The sequence below is a fragment of the Sus scrofa genome, chromosome 12 (assembly GCF_000003025.6).
Source record: "Sus scrofa isolate TJ Tabasco breed Duroc chromosome 12, Sscrofa11.1, whole genome shotgun sequence".
Lineage (NCBI taxonomy): Eukaryota > Metazoa > Chordata > Mammalia > Artiodactyla > Suidae > Sus > Sus scrofa.
Window position 1 is genome coordinate 35,883,633 of NC_010454.4, and position 18,070 is coordinate 35,901,702.

Sequence of the window (18,070 nt, forward strand, 5' to 3'; positions counted from 1 at the left end):
AGGAAAGCAAAAAGATGTGGTTTTCTCCCACTGGCCTTGCCCAATTACCTGTATTAGTTCTTGTCCAGTAGGAGTCTTAGGGGTGGAAATGTCCCATAAGTCTCATGGTTTCTTTGTCCTTTTCTTACCGTAAGGTATATTTCTGATTCAGAATAATCTCATAACATTGAACCAGAAGTGTGACAGGCATTTGACTGAGTTTTTACTATTCAGTATACTGAAGGTTTGAGATTTGGTGTTAGTAGATGGAATTTAAGATCCCATGGAGTTAATTAGTGTGATGTTGGGTCATCTTTAGAAGGAGTCTTTAACATTTCTCTTTCTTAAAGGGAATCCTTCGTACCCCAGATACCATCCGTCGGTTCCAGAGTGTTCCAGCCCAGCCAGGTCAAACTTCTCCTCTACTTCAGTACTTTGGAATCCTTTTGGATCAGGGCCAGCTAAACAAATATGAATCCTTAGAACTGTGTAGGCCGGTACTTCAGCAAGGGCGGAAACAGCTTTTGGAGAAATGGTTAAAAGAAGATAAGGTATATTAAGTTATGTTAACATATTTTTGCTTTGATTGCATTAAATACCATGTTAGCAAGTTAAGAACGTGTGCTGTGCCAAAACATCTGCACCATTATTCATTGCTTGTAGGAATAAAACAAGAGTAGACATTGCATGAGATGCATAAATTTATTTCCTTTTGAAAGAGTATTTCTTTTTGTGGCATATTGAAGGTAGGATATCTTTATTTTTTAATGGAATCCAGGATTACTTGCTTCGTGGATAAAACTGCTAACCTGGAAGCAAATGGCTACCATTTTGCTTTTAAGAAAAGTTTGGTGTGAGACACTTTGTTCAGTGTACATTCATATTTGTCAACATAGGTAATACTCATTTGGGCTTAAGAAAATAGTCCTATCTCCCACATTCCACATTTGATTTGTGCAGTTGTTTCAGTCATGCACCATGATATCTTGTCTTTTAAAATTTCCCAAGTGTCAGAATTTGGTATTTGCTGCTGGTAATTATGTTTGGGTGTGCCGGGGAAACATGTTCTATAAAATGTTGTATTATACATGTTAATAAGACAGGGGTACTATTTTACTAGAGCACATCATGGAAAAATGTTGCTTATTTGTAAGGCAACTAACAACTTTAAACAGTGGTATTACTTCTTTCATCATAGAAAGCCTTTCTCCACAAAGTGTCAACATTGAATTGCCATGTCTTTCTTTTTTTTTTTTTCTTCTTTCTTTTCTTTTTTTTTGGCCTCCTACCCTGTGGTATATAGAGTTCCAGGGCCAGGGATCAGATCTGAGCCGATGTCACAGCCTAAGCTGCAACTGCAGCAATGCTGGATCCTTAACCCACTGTGCTAGGCCAGGGCTCCTGAGATACCACTGGTCCAGGTGCACCACAGCAGGGACTTCTAAATTGCCATGTCATATGCCAGTGTTAAGAAGTGAGGTGGTACTATTTAAAGCACTCCAAGTAGTGAATATTTTTTAATGTTGTTAGGCCTTTTAGCTTTAGTGTATGTTGGTGATATTTTTACATTACTAATTCTAAGTCCTTGTTTCTTGACCCAGCTTCTGGCAATCTTATAGGATACTGGAGAATAGTACTTCAAAGTTGGGATGCTTGGACAGGAGTCCGCTGAAGAATAGTTACTAGCCACACTAGCGAGTATTTGAGGTCCGTCCTAATTGTTTAAGATAAGGAAAGATGGGAGCAGCCAAGGTAACTGAGTTGACCAGTATAATAGTGTGAAAGCTTTTTGGTGTCATTACTTTGTTTGGGAATGGTCACATGAAATCTGTTTGTGGTAAAAAAGACTCTGGTCAACTCGTCATTAGTTAGCATGTTCAGTTAAGAGGTATAGACTCTGATAGAACTTCTCAGTGTTGAATATCAGTGATAAAGGCTATTTTCTGACATAATGGTTAAAAGTAGAAAATCAACTCTAGTGTATAAATTAAAACTCTTTTAGAAAAGCTGCTTTCCAGATTAGGCAGCTAAGGTAGGTTGACTAGTACAGAGGAGGGTATCTGCATGTATACCACCTACCAATCCTAAAATTTTTATCTGACCCTGTGAAATTAATGCCCTACGTTACAACTTCAAATCCAGAAGTCAAGAAGGTAATGAAACTTAGATCCTTCATACTACAGGTTATATCCTAATTTTAATAATGATCATTTTGATAAGCCTCATCTAACTTCTTGAATGTCAGATTTTCATTTGATAGCATTGAGTTGCATTTTTCTGGAAAAATTGGGACCATGTGGTCTGATATCTCAATACTCTCAATAGTTGGAAGTAGAAGATTCTGCTTTTTAAGTATTTATATTCCTAACAAGATATTTGATAATATCCGTGAGTATGAAGTCTTGGTAGGTTTTAATCTTTAAGTAGGGTGTGTGGAAAGTTCTACTGAGATACTGCAGTGAATACAAAGTAAAAGAGTTTTTAACTACAACCCCTGCATATTTATAATATGTTCTGGGACAACTAAGTGACTAAGTGTCTGTCATGTTATTATTTATAGTGGAAGTAGTATCAACTGCTCATTTATAGAACAGCTCATGGATTACTAAATAGTCTCTTTTTCCTTTGGACAGCTGGAATGCTCTGAAGAACTGGGTGACCTTGTGAAATCTGTGGACCCGACATTGGCACTTAGTGTATACCTAAGGGCTAATGTTCCAAATAAAGTCATTCAGTGCTTTGCAGAAACAGGTCAAGTCCAGAAGATTGTTTTATATGCTAAAAAAGTGAGTTCAATGAAATAAATTCTCAACATAGATTCATTAAAACATTGAGAAAATTAGCCTATAGTAACTCTCAATGACATTAATAGTGAATTTCCTTAAATTTTTTATAATTACTTGGAAAGGTGTAAAAATGCTGTTATGGGTCTCACATAGAATTGTACTTCAAAGATGGAGACAATTACTCTTGTGTGGCTTATAGGAATTTAAGTTGCTAGGGCATGTCTAACCAGTTAAAACAAATTTTTTTGTGGTCAGTGAGATTGAATACACCAATTATAAAAATGTATAGTTATATTTGTTCAAATATGTAATCACCAAATTATCTTTGTCTTACATAAACGAAGGTCAAGTTGAGCATCTAAGTTAAAACTGAATTTGTGCTTTCACTAGTAGTAGTTCTGTAGTAGCAGGATTCTTTTGTAGAAAAAACCTTTAAATGATATGAAATGGAACTTTGCAGCAGGGCTTTAAATTTTCGTCTGTTTGTAGGTTGGATATACTCCAGACTGGATCTTCCTGCTGAGAAATGTTATGCGTATCAGTCCAGATCAGGGACAGCAGTTTGCTCAAATGTTAGTTCAGGATGAAGAACCTCTTGCTGATATCACACAGGTAAAGGAACTATAATGTATTTTGTAGAAGTTGATTTAAATAGAGAATGGGGGAATCTGAGTTTAAACAACTTTGGAGAAGAATGGGTTAACCTTTCTATTTATAGAAATTAGAGCTGTATCTATCTACATGGATAAATCTCAAGTATATTACCAAAAAAAAGTAAGTTGCAGAAGAATGGGCAGTAAGATACCATCTCTGTACAGTTTTAAAACATGTAGGAAAAATGTCTTGTTTAGAGAGGTGTGTGAATGAAAAATATGGAAAACATAATGGAGATACTGAAACACAAAGGATAGTCACTGCCACTAGGTAAAGGGAGAGGGAAGAGAATACATATACAAAGTGGGGAGTCAGAGACTTTCATTTTTATGCTTTTGTATATTTTAAGTAGTTCATCAAAATTGTGTCTATCAGTTTGTAATCGATCATATAATATCTTGAAATACTTTGCTTTCACTAGAACTAACTCTAGAAGACAAAAATTTATTCTTAGATTATGAGGTTATTTGTCCAAATAATAATCTTTAAATCTGGTATTTTGTCTGCAAATTTTTTAATGTAAAGAAAGGGATAGTGTTTAATAATTTCCTTTCATTTACACATTGTCAACAGTATCATACAGCAATTTTTAAGTATCTTAAAATAATTTCCTTTAAATCTTTTTTGCAGATTGTCGATGTGTTTATGGAATACAATCTAATTCAGCAGTGCACTGCATTCCTGCTTGATGCCCTGAAGAATAATCGCCCATCTGAAGGTCCTTTACAGACAAGGCTGCTTGAGATGAACCTTATGCATGCACCTCAAGTACGTGTTTTCTTGCTTTTTAGGCATGTTTCCAACACTTGTTTTTGTAGTTACTCAGAGCTTCTTAGATTAAGTTATTTGAAGCTACTGAGATGCTTATTCCTCGTTTAAGAAAATTTAGATAACATTCCTTTGTACTTTCTCTCCTTTATCAATTCCGTACTGAATCTTAATATGTAATCTGGATCTGGATATATATAATATATATACATATATTATATATATCCAGATAGCATATTATATAAACATATGTATATTTATATATGAAATCTGGATATAAATGGAATAGTAAATTAAACTTTCCTGTTTATGGTTTCATAGGTCGCAGACGCTATTCTAGGGAATCAGATGTTCACGCATTATGACCGGGCTCATATCGCTCAGCTGTGTGAAAAGGCTGGCCTCTTGCAGCGTGCATTAGAACACTTCACTGACTTATATGATATAAAGCGTGCCGTTGTTCACACACATCTTCTTAACCCCGAGGTATTTCAGTCTCTTACCTGTTAGTTGTGATTAATTGGTATACTGAAAATGTGTTTGTGTTACCCAGTGGTAGTGATTTAATACCACCATTTAGGTTTAACATTATTCATTTGTTTATTACTTATTTATTTTGTCCTCTAGTGGTTAGTGAATTACTTTGGGTCCTTATCAGTAGAAGACTCCCTGGAATGCCTCAGGGCCATGCTATCTGCCAATATTCGACAGAATCTACAGATCTGTGTGCAAGTGGCTTCTAAGTATCATGAACAGCTGTCAACTCAGTCTCTAATTGAACTATTCGAATCTTTCAAGAGTTTTGAAGGTAATGAGGAGTTTCTGAATTGTTGTAAATTATTTGAAATAGCCAAGGAGTATTGTTATGGTCATAGGCTGTTGGATATTCCCTTCTGCCAGCTTTGATGGAATGATGTGAAGTTTTATTATTCAATAAATGTCAAACATCTTTTAATCAGGTTCTAGGGATGTGCAGTGAACAAGACTGCATGGATATTTTTATAGGTAAATTAAAGGCAGGATTTTAAGATACAAGTATGTGTAATAGCTTTGTCAAAATTGCATAAGACGAAAATACTAATGATCAGATTATAATGATTATCCTTATATTACCTGACTCTTACAATGACAAATGATTCTAGCCAAGGACCTTTTATAACTTGTCACTGTAGCAGGTTTTCTCAGCCTCAGCTCTGTAGACATTTTGGGCTGCATAAGTTGTTAAGTTGGAGTTTGGTGCATGTAGGGTATTTGTTAGCAGCATTGCTGGTTTCATTCAGTCCACTAGACGCCAGAAGCATCGGCTCCACTAGTTGTGACTGCTAAAATGTCTCCAGGGAAGAAAATCACCTCTGGTTGAGAACCACTGTTGTACTGAGTATTCATTCACATGATCAGTGTTGGTTGCTTATGGGTTCATTAGCTAAACATCTGGTTTCTTTTACCTTTTCTTCCCTCTTTTTGTAGTACTGCTCTAGAAAGAAGGAATAAGAGATTTCTATTACTTAATTTTTTCACTTTCTATATGTTAACTGCACTGCGTGTATACTGTTACTCAGTATAAAAGACACCAGCCAGGAGTTCCCGTTGTGGCGCAGTGGTTAACGAATCCGACTAGGAACCATGAGGTTGCGGGTTCGGTCCCTGCCCTTGCTCAGTGGGTTAAACGATCCGGCGTTGCCGTGAGCTGTGGTGTAGGTTGCAGACGCGGCTCGGATCCCGCGTTGCTGTGGCTCTGGCGTAGGCCAGTGGCTACAGCTCCAATTCGACCCCTAGTCTGGGAACCTCCATATGCCATGGGAGTGGCCTAAAGAAATAGCAAAAAGACAAAAAAAAAAAAAAAAAAGACACCAGCCACATGTATGTATGTAAATTTAAATAAATTAAAATTGAAAACAACGAAAATTTTAGTTCTTCATTCACACTAGCTGCATTTCAGGTGATCCTAAGAGCCACATGTGGTTAGTGACTACTGTATTAGAGAGTGCAGATATAGAATATTTATGGAGTTCCCTTCCTTGCTCAGTGGGTTAAGGATCTGGCGTTGCCATGAGTTGTGGTGTAGATCCTGAGCTGTGGTGTAGATCTGAGCACTGCGGCTCAGATCCTGCATTGCTGTGGCTGTGGCATAGGCCAGTGGCTACAACTCCGATTCGACCCATAGCCTGGAAACCTGCATGTGCCGAGGGTGTGGCCCTAAAAAGATAAAAAAAAGACAAAGAGAGATTATTTGCAAGATTGCAGAATGTTCTATTGAACAGCACTACATTAATTTTTTTTTTAGCTGCTTTTGTGTGTTTCCTGTTAACCACATGTAGATCTAATAAGGGACTTGAAAATTAGCTTTGATATTAAGTAGCTACCTCCTATTTCTCGACTACTAGAAAACAGGATTGAATATTCTGTTCTTTAGGAATTAAAGTACAAATCTCTTTATTGAACTGATTAGTGTGTTAATCTAATTTTTTTTTTTTTTTAAACTTTTTTAGGGCTGCACCTGCAGCATATGGAAGTTGCCAGTCTAGGGGTTGAATTAGAGATACAGATGCCAGCCTACACCACAGCCAGAGCAACACAGGATCCAAGCTACGTTTGCGGCCTACACCACAGCTCACAGCAGCACCAGATCCCCAACTCACAGAGCGAGGCCAGGGATCAAAACTGCATCCTTGTGGCTGCTAGTCAGATTTGTTTCCACTGCACCACAACAGGAACTCCTCATATTCTCATTGAGCTTTTTGAGCAACCAGTTTTTATTGGAAGTATTCAGTATAACTTGTTGTTTTTTGAAATTGAGGTATAATTGACATAATGTGTTTATTTGCATAAGTATTTTTCAGGTTTGGCATTCTCAAAGATATACCTGTGCTTAATTTTAATTACTTGTTTCTTTAAGGTCTTTTTTATTTCCTGGGGTCCATTGTTAACTTTAGTCAAGACCCAGATGTGCACTTTAAATACATTCAGGCAGCTTGTAAGACTGGGCAGATCAAAGAAGTAGAAAGAATCTGCAGAGAAAGCAACTGTTATGATCCTGAGCGAGTCAAGAATTTTCTCAAGGTAAGTGGTTTTGAGTAATGCATTTTCTGGTTGGGTTGAATATCAGCACTTCTACGAGGATTTGCTCATAGTTTTAAAATATTTTTCCCTCTAAATGTGAAATTCTTAGCATTCTCAAATTATGTGCTGAATTTTTTCTTCCAAATTTAATACCTTGTGGTTTCCTTTGAAATAGGGAAGGAAGTTTGTAAGTAATACTTAAGAATGACCATCTGTTTAAATGAAGGAGAAGATATTACTATCTCTAAGGAATTTTCTTGCATTTTAATTTTGGGCAAAAAATTGCAAAAAGTGATTATAGGCACGTAGCGTCATTTTAGAACATCAGTTAGGCTCTATTTGATTATTAAGATCAGCTTCCCCTCTGTCATTTTAAGAAACCTCTATTATATGCAGAGGGTTCTGTTGTGTAAAGGACATGGGTTTATCTCTATCATCAAAATAGCCTGACTCTAGAATCTAAATATTAATCCTGTATAATTCATAAATTGAAAGTATAATCAAACAGTAGAACCTCAGCTTTGCGACAAACACATTGGTTACAGAGCAGTAATAACTACCTGTGTTGGAGTGAAATGGTGTAAAGATTTTTAGCTCTTTAAAGAGCTAAAATTTAACTACGACCAGTTAATTTTGCTTAATGTTTAACTTACTTTAGCTTTATTTTCATACCTAATAATTACTTTGTGAGCGAAATAAGACTTTAAAAATTGGCAGTCATTTATAAAAATTAGGAAGACTATAGATATTCTGCTCCAAATATATATTTATTTTACATTTCTATTAAAAATTATGAAATCATTCCAGAGATTATTTTAAAAGTTCTTAAGTATTTTTTTCTTCTGGGAGAATTTTTTATTGAAATCAAAACCAAAATGTTTATTCTGCTGGTTAGTAGGAAAAAGTAGGCTTTTCTTACCCCTGTATGCATCATTTTTATAGTTGTTTCAGCTGTTCTTTTGAAGAATTTAATACCTAGATTAAAAAGCTAAACCTGGGGAGTTCCCGTCGTGGCGCAGTGGTTAACGAATCCGACTAGGAACCATGAGGTTGTGGGTTCGGTCCCTGCCCTTGCTCAGTAGGTTAAGGGTCCGGCGTTGCCGTGAGCTGTGGTGTAGGTTGCAGATGCGGCTCGGATCCTGCTTTGCTGTGCCTCTGGCGTAGGCCTGTGGCTACAGCTCCGATTCGACCCCTAGCCTGGGAACCTCCATATGCCGCGGGAGCGGCCCAAGAAATAGCAACAACAACAACAAAAGACAAAAAGACAAAAGACCAAAAAAAAAAAAAAAAAAAAAAAGCTAAACCTGGGAGTTCCCATCCTGGCTCAGTGGTTAATGAACCTGACTAGGAACCATGAGGTTGAGGGTTCGATCCCTGGCCTCACTCAATGAGTTAAGGATCCGGCATTGCCGTGATCTGTGGTGTAGGTTGCAGACCTGGCTCGGATCCTGCGTTGCTGTGGCGTATGCCGATGGCTACAGCTCCAATTCGACCCGTAGCCTGGGAATCTCCATATGCTGCAGGTGCGGCCCTAAAAAGCAAAAAACAGCAACAACAACAAAAAAGGCTAAACCTTTTGGGAGTTTAGTGTAATGATGTAGTTAAAGTGCTGAAGTTGCCCTATGTTTGATTTATTTATTTATTTTTGTCTTTTTGCCATTTCTTGGGTCGCTCCTGGCGGCGGCATACCTACACCACAGCTCATGGCAATGCCCGATCCTTAACCGACTGAGCAAGGCCAGAAATCAAACCTGCAACCTAGTCAGATTCTTTAACCACTGAGCCACGACGGGAACTCCTGCCCTGTATTTTAGATTAAAAGATAAACATTACCCTGAAGTGTAGCCTTATAACATCTTGACCACCGTGAATGTCCTAGATAACCTGGCTAGTATGATGTGTTTGAACCCAAGACTTTCTTATATCCAAAAACCCCTCTAAATGAGAAAAATTTGATGCTCTCTGCTTGATTAGTGTACGCATAATAACACCAGTTCAGTTCCTCCTTTGAGTATCAGTACTGTTTCCTTTTTTAAAAAATACAATTTTAATTTTTAAAAAATGAGAGCCTGTAACTGATTTCTCTTTGTTTTCATTAATCTCTCAGCTTTTATGCATTGGACTATAATATTTGAATTATCATATATATGTAAATCAGGACTAAATTAACTATTTTCACCTAATTATGATGATCTTGAACTTCAAAAAAAAAAGAAAAAAAAAGAACCCTCTGGAAACCAGGACGGGGTAGTCTTACATTGCTTAACCCATGAGTCCCTAATTAGATGAATATTCACTCTTGCGAATTAGGTGTGAGTGTGATAGAGGAGAGTGGTGGGTGTGAATTATGGGCCTTTGAACCAGTCAGACCTGGTTCAAACTCCCATTTCTTTTTATAATTCACTATTGTTTATTCATTCAGTAAATATCTAGCTGTTACCTCAGACAAATTAACTAATGTGCCTCAGCCTTGGTTTCTTGAACCACAAGCTGTGTTTATCAAGTACCTTGTATGCCATAGGTATTAAAGTGATAATCAGTTACTAAGCTGTTTTGGTGGGCCCTGGAAATAAGGTAGAGTCAGCCTTTCTATTTCTAGCAGGCAAGTTTGTTTTGTTTTGCTTTGTTTGTTTTAAGTTATTCCTCACTCCTTGAAAGAATTTTAATTTCAGCCTGAGTTAGAGGAGGAAACCCAATGTCTTATCATTAAGTAATCTGAGATGGGAGCTCAGTACTCCCAGATGCTACTGTTATATATTCAAGTTTTCACCCCAGTAATGAGAATGAACATACTAAACCATTTACTCACTTTCCTTATTGACCTGTAGCGTGTAGATGCATGCTGCATTTCATCATCACTGTTAACTGTTATTTATAACAGTAAACTGCATTTGGAGGTACTGGCTCTATGATAATTGACTGGTGTTGTATGTAAACTGTGATGAGAAAAATATCTCTCCGCATCTGATCTTGAACTTGTCTAAAGTGTCAGTTAGATGCTAACCACCAGGAATACAGAGATATGTAGAATATGAATTCTCCTTAAAGTAGCCCATAAGCAGGATGAAATGGTGTCATTAGCATTATTTGCCTCTTGCCTACACCTTATGGAACTGTAGCCTTGCATAGAAAACCTAAAAGTATTCTTCAGACCCATGATTTGCTTCTTGCTATCTTTGATCTTACTTTCTATCCTTTTTCTGTTCCTAGTTTTACTTCAGCCTTTCTGGAATTCCCCAAATCCTCTCTTGCCCAGGGCCTTTTGCTTATTTTTTTTTTTTTTTTTTTTTTTTTTTTTTTTTTTTTTGTCTTTTGTCTTTTTTTTGTCTGTTGTTGTTGATGTTGTTGCTGTTGTTGCTATTTCTTGGGCCGCTCCCGCGGCATATGGAGGTTCCCAGGCTAGGGGTTGAATCGGAGCTGTAGCCACCAGCCTACGCCAGAGCCACAGCAACGCGGGATCCGAGCCGCGTCTGCGACCTACACCACAGCTCACGGCAACGCCGGATCGTTAACCCACTGAGCAAGGGCAGGGACCGAACCCGCGACCTCATGGTTCCTAGTCGGATTCGTTAACCACTGCGCCACGACGGGAACTCCCCTTTTGCTTATTTTTTTCTCTTTTCTCTCAGACCTTCATGACCTGCTCCCTTACCTTCTTTCAGATTTCTAATCAGTTATCATGGGAAAGGATGTCTCAGATTACCATATCTAAAATAAAACGCTTTCCGGAGTTCCCATCATGGCTCAGTGGTTAACGAATCCGACTGAGAACCATGAGGTTTCGGGTTCGATCCTTGGCCTTGCTCAGTGCGTTAAGGATCCGGCATTGCCGTGAGCTGTGGTGTAGGTTGCAGGAACGGCTCGGATCCCGAGTTGCTGTGGCTCTGGCGTAGGCTGGTGGCTACAGCTCCGATTCGATCCCTAGCCTGGGAACCTCCACATGCTGCAAGTACGGCCCTAGAAAAGGCAAAAAGACAAAAAAAATTTAAAAATAATAAAATAAAACCCTTTCCTATTCAATCCTCACTTCCTCCATATCCTGATCTCATTTTCTTTATAACACTTAACATTTTCTCTTCCCACTAGAATGTAAGTCCCTTCAAGGGATGCTTCCTTTGTTCTCTGCTGTATCTCCAATGATACCTATGTCTGGTACATAGGTACTTAGTAAATATTAGCTAAATGAATACCTTTATGTTTAAGAAAACTTGGTTATGATTATATAATTTCAGTTTTGATCTTAAACTCTAATCCTAATACCTAACAGGTAACCTTTAAGTAAAATTTTAAAATATTTTCTTATATGAAATCATGTGCAAATTTAGGCAATCGAGAAAGTATCCTAGAGAGTTCCTGCTGTGGTGCAGCAGGTTAAGGGTCTGGCCTTGTCTCTGTGGTAGCCTAGGATCCATCCCAAGCCTAGCACAGTGAGTTAAGGATCCAGCATTGTCACAGCCATGGTGTAGGTCGCAGGCACAGGTCATATTCAATCCCTGGGCCAGGAACTTTCATATGCTGCGGGTACAGTAATTAAAAAAAAAAAAAAAGAAGAAAGTATACCAGTTTTTATCTCTTCAAATTTAAATTTTCTTTTGCAAATACAAATAGTTGTCCTTGGGTGCAGAAATCTTTTTGTTGGGGCTTGGGGGGTGGTGACAGGGACAGAAACCTTAAGCTCCTAAGCATCCGTGCAGGAGAATAGAATACCTGAGTAATCTGAGATTATTTGAAAGTGTCATTTCTTTCTAAGTGGTAATTATTGTATGTAAAGAAGATAAGTGTGCTGATAGTTGCTGTTGTTATTATTGTTTTTTTAGGGCTACACGCATGGCATATGGAGGTTCCCAGGCTAGGGGTTGGATCGGAGCTCTAGCCGCTGGCCTACAGCCACAGCAACACCAGATTGGAGCCACCTCTGTGACCTACACCATAGCTCACAGCAATGCTGGATCTTTAACCCACTGAGTGAGGCCAGGGATCACACCTGTGTTCTCATGGATACTAGTCAGATTCGTTCCACTGAGTGGGAAATCCCTGGTATTTGTTAGTAGGAAGAAGCATGGCCTGCTGAAATCTTTCGCATAGATAGATCACACATTCTTTTTAGAAATGATTGTAGCAGCTATTATTAGTACAGAGTTTCCATGATACTAAAGAATACTTGCTTTAGACTTTCCCTTGATATGAAAAATCTGCAGCTGGGCTTCCACTTCAGATTTACAGCCATTTTGATTTGTTTAAATTCAGGATTTCTTATGACTCCCAGATATTGTTTAGTGTTCTCTAAACACTTCATAGACTAATCCTCAATTTATCACTGGGTAATTGATAAGTGCTAGACTTAGGAATCATTTTATTCTAACCTTGGAAATAACGTTCATAATGGCTGTCATTGAGGAAATTCCTGTCCTGCTTAGTTCTCCTTCCTTAGTAGACTGTCATAGAGGAATCATTTATTGAGGAATGTTTCACTGTGTATAAATGAATTCCTGATGGAAACTGTTGTTTTTTGTGCTGTACCTAATGTCTGTGGAATGTAACAGGACATGTATCAGGTAAATGCCCAGTACAGGTGTTACCCACCTGTCTGTAACACTCTGTCAATCTGTAAGTAGGATTATAGCTTGGTATTTGTAATGGTAAAAGCAGTTGATGCTTTAAGTGCTTTTTTTAACTTTTTTTAAAAATAGCAACATGTGGTGTATTTAATTCATGGCCATCACCATTATGCTGCTCCTTGTAGGCTTTATTATAATATATAACAGAGTGTTAGAAGCTGGCCATGTAGATTGGAATGGGAAGGGGTAAAAAGTAAGTCATTAGTTTGAAATAAATGTGGGTCATATATGCATAATTTTGACAGTGTGACTGTAGCTCTTAAATCAACTCTAGATTCAATTGTTACTATTATGAAAGTGCTGATGGGATGATTTTATATCCTGAGTGCCACTGGTGGCTCATAAATCTTAAGTTGTTACTTTTTTAGCTAAAAGGTACGTGTGGGAAGGTTCTTATATTTTACTGTGACTCTAGATATTAACTTCATAAAAATTTATTGAAACTGTGTTGGGCACCATTGGGCACTCTCCAGCTGTTAAGACATTTTCTGTAAAAGAAGAGCCAAGTTTATGTTAGCCTCTCCCCCAAGTGTAGAACATAGTCTCATATTTTACATTGATAACCTTAAAGAAGAGGACAATTGATGTGGTGTGTTTTTGTTTTTGTTTTTTTCCAGGAAGCGAAGCTAACAGATCAGTTACCACTTATCATTGTGTGTGATCGATTTGACTTTGTCCATGATTTGGTGCTCTATTTATATAGAAATAATCTTCAAAAGTATATAGAGATATATGTACAGAAGGTAAGTAGTACTTAGATAACTTAAAAATATAATCTTGTAGATTTTACTTCCTACACTGGAAATCTTCATCCTTTTGAAACACTGTGCCTAGTAAGACTAGTCTGCTGCAGTGACTTGCAACCGTTTTTTTCCAGCAGAATCCTTTCTTTGATGAAAATTCTACATGCATGCCAAGTGTGTAAAATAGAACAGAACTGCTGTATTTGAAAAAGTTGAGCAGCCTACACCCCACTCATTTCATAGCCCCTAAGTTGTCTGTGTAGAGGCCATATACTCCAAAGCACAGTATTAAAACCATCTTAAGATATTAGAAACTTTACCTTCTTAGTCAGAAATAGAAAGGCAGTTTTGCTATGATGGAGGCCTTTTTTCCAGATAATGTTTCACAGTTATTCTGTGACTTTAGCTTCCTTGGACTTATTTATCCTTTAGAGCAATGCTGAGGTAATTAATTAACCAAGTCAGACTTCCTGCTAATTTCTTTGTCTAATTTAGACTCAGTTTATTAATTTTAAAACTGACCTTAAAGAGGGAAATGAGTTTTAGTTTTAAAACTCCGTTTGGTCTTGCTTATTATAAATAATATAATGACATTCTTTTTTTTTTTTTTAACCGTAGGTGAATCCAAGTCGACTTCCTGTGGTAATTGGAGGATTACTTGATGTTGATTGCTCTGAAGATGTCATTAAAAACTTGATTCTTGTTGTAAGAGGTCAATTCTCTACTGATGAGCTTGTTGCTGAAGTTGAAAAAAGAAACAGGTGTAGTACTGTTTTAATCTTTATAGCTGGAATAATTATTAATCTCTCCTAATGTGGTAATGAATAAAAGTACATAACATATCCGTTGCCTAAAAGCTACTCAGTAACTTATAGACCTTTATTCCCTGGAGATACCTAGAACAGAACATGTTTTTAATGTAAACAGTGTAAAAAGCCTCCTTTTAGTTACGTGTGATACCACCATATTTAGTGACTAATTCTTCCCTGATAAAGTCTTTTCAAGTGTAACAAGAGAAGAGAGTTCCTTGTGTAACTCTGGGTTAATTTTTAAGTTGAACCTTGATATGATAATATGAATTTCCAATAGAGGAGAACATAGTGTGAGTAATTCTTTTTTTTTTTTTTTTGTCTTTTTGCCTTTTTCTAGGGCCGCACCCGTGGCATATGGAGGTTCCCAGGCTAGGGGTCGAATCAGAGCTGTAGCCACCGGCCTGCACCACAGCCACAGCCATGTGGGATCCGAGCCACGTCTGAGACCTACACCACAGCTCATGGCAACGCTGGATCCTTAACCCACTGAGCAAGGCCAGGGACTGAACCCGCAACCTCATGGTTCCTAGTCGGATTCATTAACCGCTGAGCCACGACGGGAACTCCAGTGTTTGAGTAATTCTAATACTTACACACCATGAAGTCTATTTTTTCTTTTTTAAAAGCCAGGACATTTGATGAACTAGTGTTCAGAAAGAGCTGATGTAGTCAGTGAGGTTAGTGAGTTGGTGTAACAGTAGGAAGTTTACTCTGGCTACGTGAAAAGATTATCAAGAATAGGACTTAATTTTAACTTGAGTTGGTATAGGTGTTCTACTAATAGTATTCATAGAATTTATGTTTGAATGTTTCAAACATGAAAAATTATGCATTTAGGGACAATGGAGATGTAGAACATAATACTGATTTTTAAAAGCTTGAGGAGTTCCCGTCGTGGCGCAGTGGTTAACGAATCCGACTAGGAACCATGAGGTTGCGGGTTCGGTCCCTGCCCTTGCTCAGTAGGTTAAGGGTCCGGCGTTGCTGTGAGCTGTGGTGTATGTGGGTCGCAGATGCGGCTCGGATCCTGTGTTGCTGTGGCTCTGGCGTAGGCCGCTGGCTACAGCTCTGATTCGACCCCTAGCCTGGGAACCTCCATATGCCGCGGGAGCGGCCCAAGAAATAGCAAAAAGACCAAAAAATAAATAAATAAATAAATAAAAGCTTGAGACTAGTTTAAAGTGATTTTAGGAGTTCCCGTCGTGGCTCAGTGGTTAACAAACTGACTAGCATACATGAGGACGTGGGTTCAATCCCTTGCTTCACTCAGTGGGTCAGGGATCTAGCATTGCTGTGGTGTAGGTCTCAGACGTGGCTCAGATCCCACATTGCTGTGGCTGTGGTATAGGTTGGCAGCTACAGCTCCGATTCAACCCCTAGCTTTGGAACCTCCATATGCTGCTGGTGTGGCTGTAAAAGATCAAAAGACAAAAAAAAAAAATAAAGTGATTATAGGTTGTAACAAGTTAATGTGGTAAGAGTGTTGGTCATCTGGGCCATTGAAATATAAGTTGTAGCTTAGCAAAACCATGACCATTGGTGGAGTGTTTGTATGACTGCTAGAATTATTAAACTCAGCCTCTGAAGCTACCAGGTTTTATTCTCAGTATGTATTTAGGTTATTATTTCTTTGGGCTGTAGGTAATGTTGTATTTAATTGCATTAAAATTAAAAAGGATCCTCAGATAATCTGGCCTGTTTTCTCATATCACATCCCTATCCTGCTCCTAAACAAAAATTATCTAAGTCCAGACATTTTGTCCAGCATAAAAAAGAACAATCTAGGAGTTCCTTTTGTGGCACAGTGGAAGCGAATCCAACTAGTATCCATGAGGATGCAAGTTTGATCCCTGGTCTCGATCAGTGGGTTGTGTGGTGTAGGTTTGCAGATGAGACTTAAATTCAGCGTTGCTATGGCTGTGGCGTAGGCCAGCAGCTGCAGCCTCCAATTCAACTCCTCGCCTGGGAACCTCAATGTGCTGCAGGTCCAGCCCTAAAAAGCAAAAAAAAAAAAAAAAAGAAGAACCTATAATCTCTTCTTTCTATATCCTACCCGGGTAATGTAGCAGATAGATCTGAAAGAGTATGAAAGACAATCTTATATACTGTCTGTATAATCTTGGACAATTCATTTAACCACCTCTAAGTCTTTAAGTCTTTTTTTTTTTGGTCTTTTTAGGGCCACACCCATGGCATATGGAGGTTCCCAGGCTAGGGGTCCAATTGGAGCTGTAGCCACCAGCCTACGCCACAGCAATGCTGGGTCCGAGCTGCGTCTCTGATGTACACCATGGCTCACAGCAGCGCCGGATCCTTAACCCGCTGAGCGAGGCCAGGGATCGAACCCATGTCCACATGGATCCTAGTCAGATTCGTTCCCACTGAGCCACAATGGGAACTCCCACCTCTAGGTCTAAATTTCACAGTTAGTAATAGAATTGTTTAGAATTCAAAATAATGTGTGGGAAAGCACAGTATAGATGATAAGGTACTTACATAGTTAGCATGTGAAGAGTGTGCTGTTTATAATATAGTATATATGTAAATGGGTTCTTTTTGTTTGCTTGTTTTTTTTTACTAGATTGAAACTGCTTCTGCCTTGGCTGGAGGCCAGAATTCATGAGGGCTGTGAAGAGCCTGCTACTCACAATGCATTAGCCAAAATCTACATAGACAGTAATAACAACCCAGAGAGATTTCTTCGAGAAAATCCTTATTATGACAGTCGTGTTGTTGGAAAGTACTGTGAGAAGAGAGATCCACATCTGGCCTGTGTTGCTTATGAGCGTGGCCAGTGTGATCTGGAACTTATTAATGTGAGTATTGCTAGCTGAACGTGTTCAGAAGACTGCATTTTTAAAAACCTGTTACATAATGATTAGTGGAATTTTGGAGTTTTAGAGTGGTTTTAGGTAATAGGGAGTGTTTTTGGAAGATAAATGCTTTTTTAAAATAACTTTGCCAGTAATTATGAACTTAAAATGGGTAGAATAGTAGATTAAGTTTATATTCACCAGATAACATTTACCCTGCTGGCTGTATCGCTTATGTTCTCATAAACTCATGTACACACACATATACATGTTGTATACATGTTTACATGTATGTGTGTATGCATAGACATACTTAAGTTTTTAAGCATATAAGAATAAGTTGCATACATCATGGCCTCATACCTCTTCAGTGTGTATTTCCTAAGGGATTACATATTGCATGTAGTTGTCATAGCTTTCTAGTCTCTTTCAGTCTGAAATAATTCTTCAGCCTTTACAAAGGTCGTTTATTTGACAAACATCATTGTAAAAGTAATTTTTTTCTTTATTTGTAATTTTTTGAGGTAAAAATTGACAACATGAATAATTCATTGGCAGTTAGTACTCTTAAGTGTTATGTAATCTCATCTATCTAGTTCCAAGTTTTCATCACCACATGAGGAAATCAGTACTTATTAAAGCAGTTGCTCTACATTGTCCGCCTCCTTCAAACCCCTGACAACCTCCAACTTGCCTTCTGCCTTTGTGGATTCATTTGTTCTGTATTGTATTTTGTATAAATGAAAAGTCTCTTTTTTTAAAAAAGAAAGAATATTTTTCGCTTGTAGTTCTCTTGTCATTCCTTCTGATTAGAATTAGATTGAACATTTCCATCTG

General features: G+C 38.0%; 1 protein-coding gene across 4 annotated transcripts in view; it reads left to right on the forward strand.

The window, feature by feature from the left end:
• CLTC (clathrin heavy chain) overlaps nt 1-18,070 on the forward strand; it is a 77,135-nt gene that overhangs the window by 34,739 nt on the left and 24,326 nt on the right. For all 4 annotated transcript variants that reach the window (XM_021066047.1, XM_021066049.1, XM_021066048.1 and 1 more), the window contains 10 exon segments: nt 330-530; nt 2,613-2,765; nt 3,255-3,377; nt 4,050-4,187; nt 4,509-4,673; nt 4,815-4,995; nt 7,084-7,247; nt 13,483-13,608; nt 14,227-14,369; nt 17,002-17,236. In XM_021066047.1, the coding sequence (XP_020921706.1) occupies nt 330-530; nt 2,613-2,765; nt 3,255-3,377; nt 4,050-4,187; nt 4,509-4,673; nt 4,815-4,995; nt 7,084-7,247; nt 13,483-13,608; nt 14,227-14,369; nt 17,002-17,236 (1,629 nt within the window).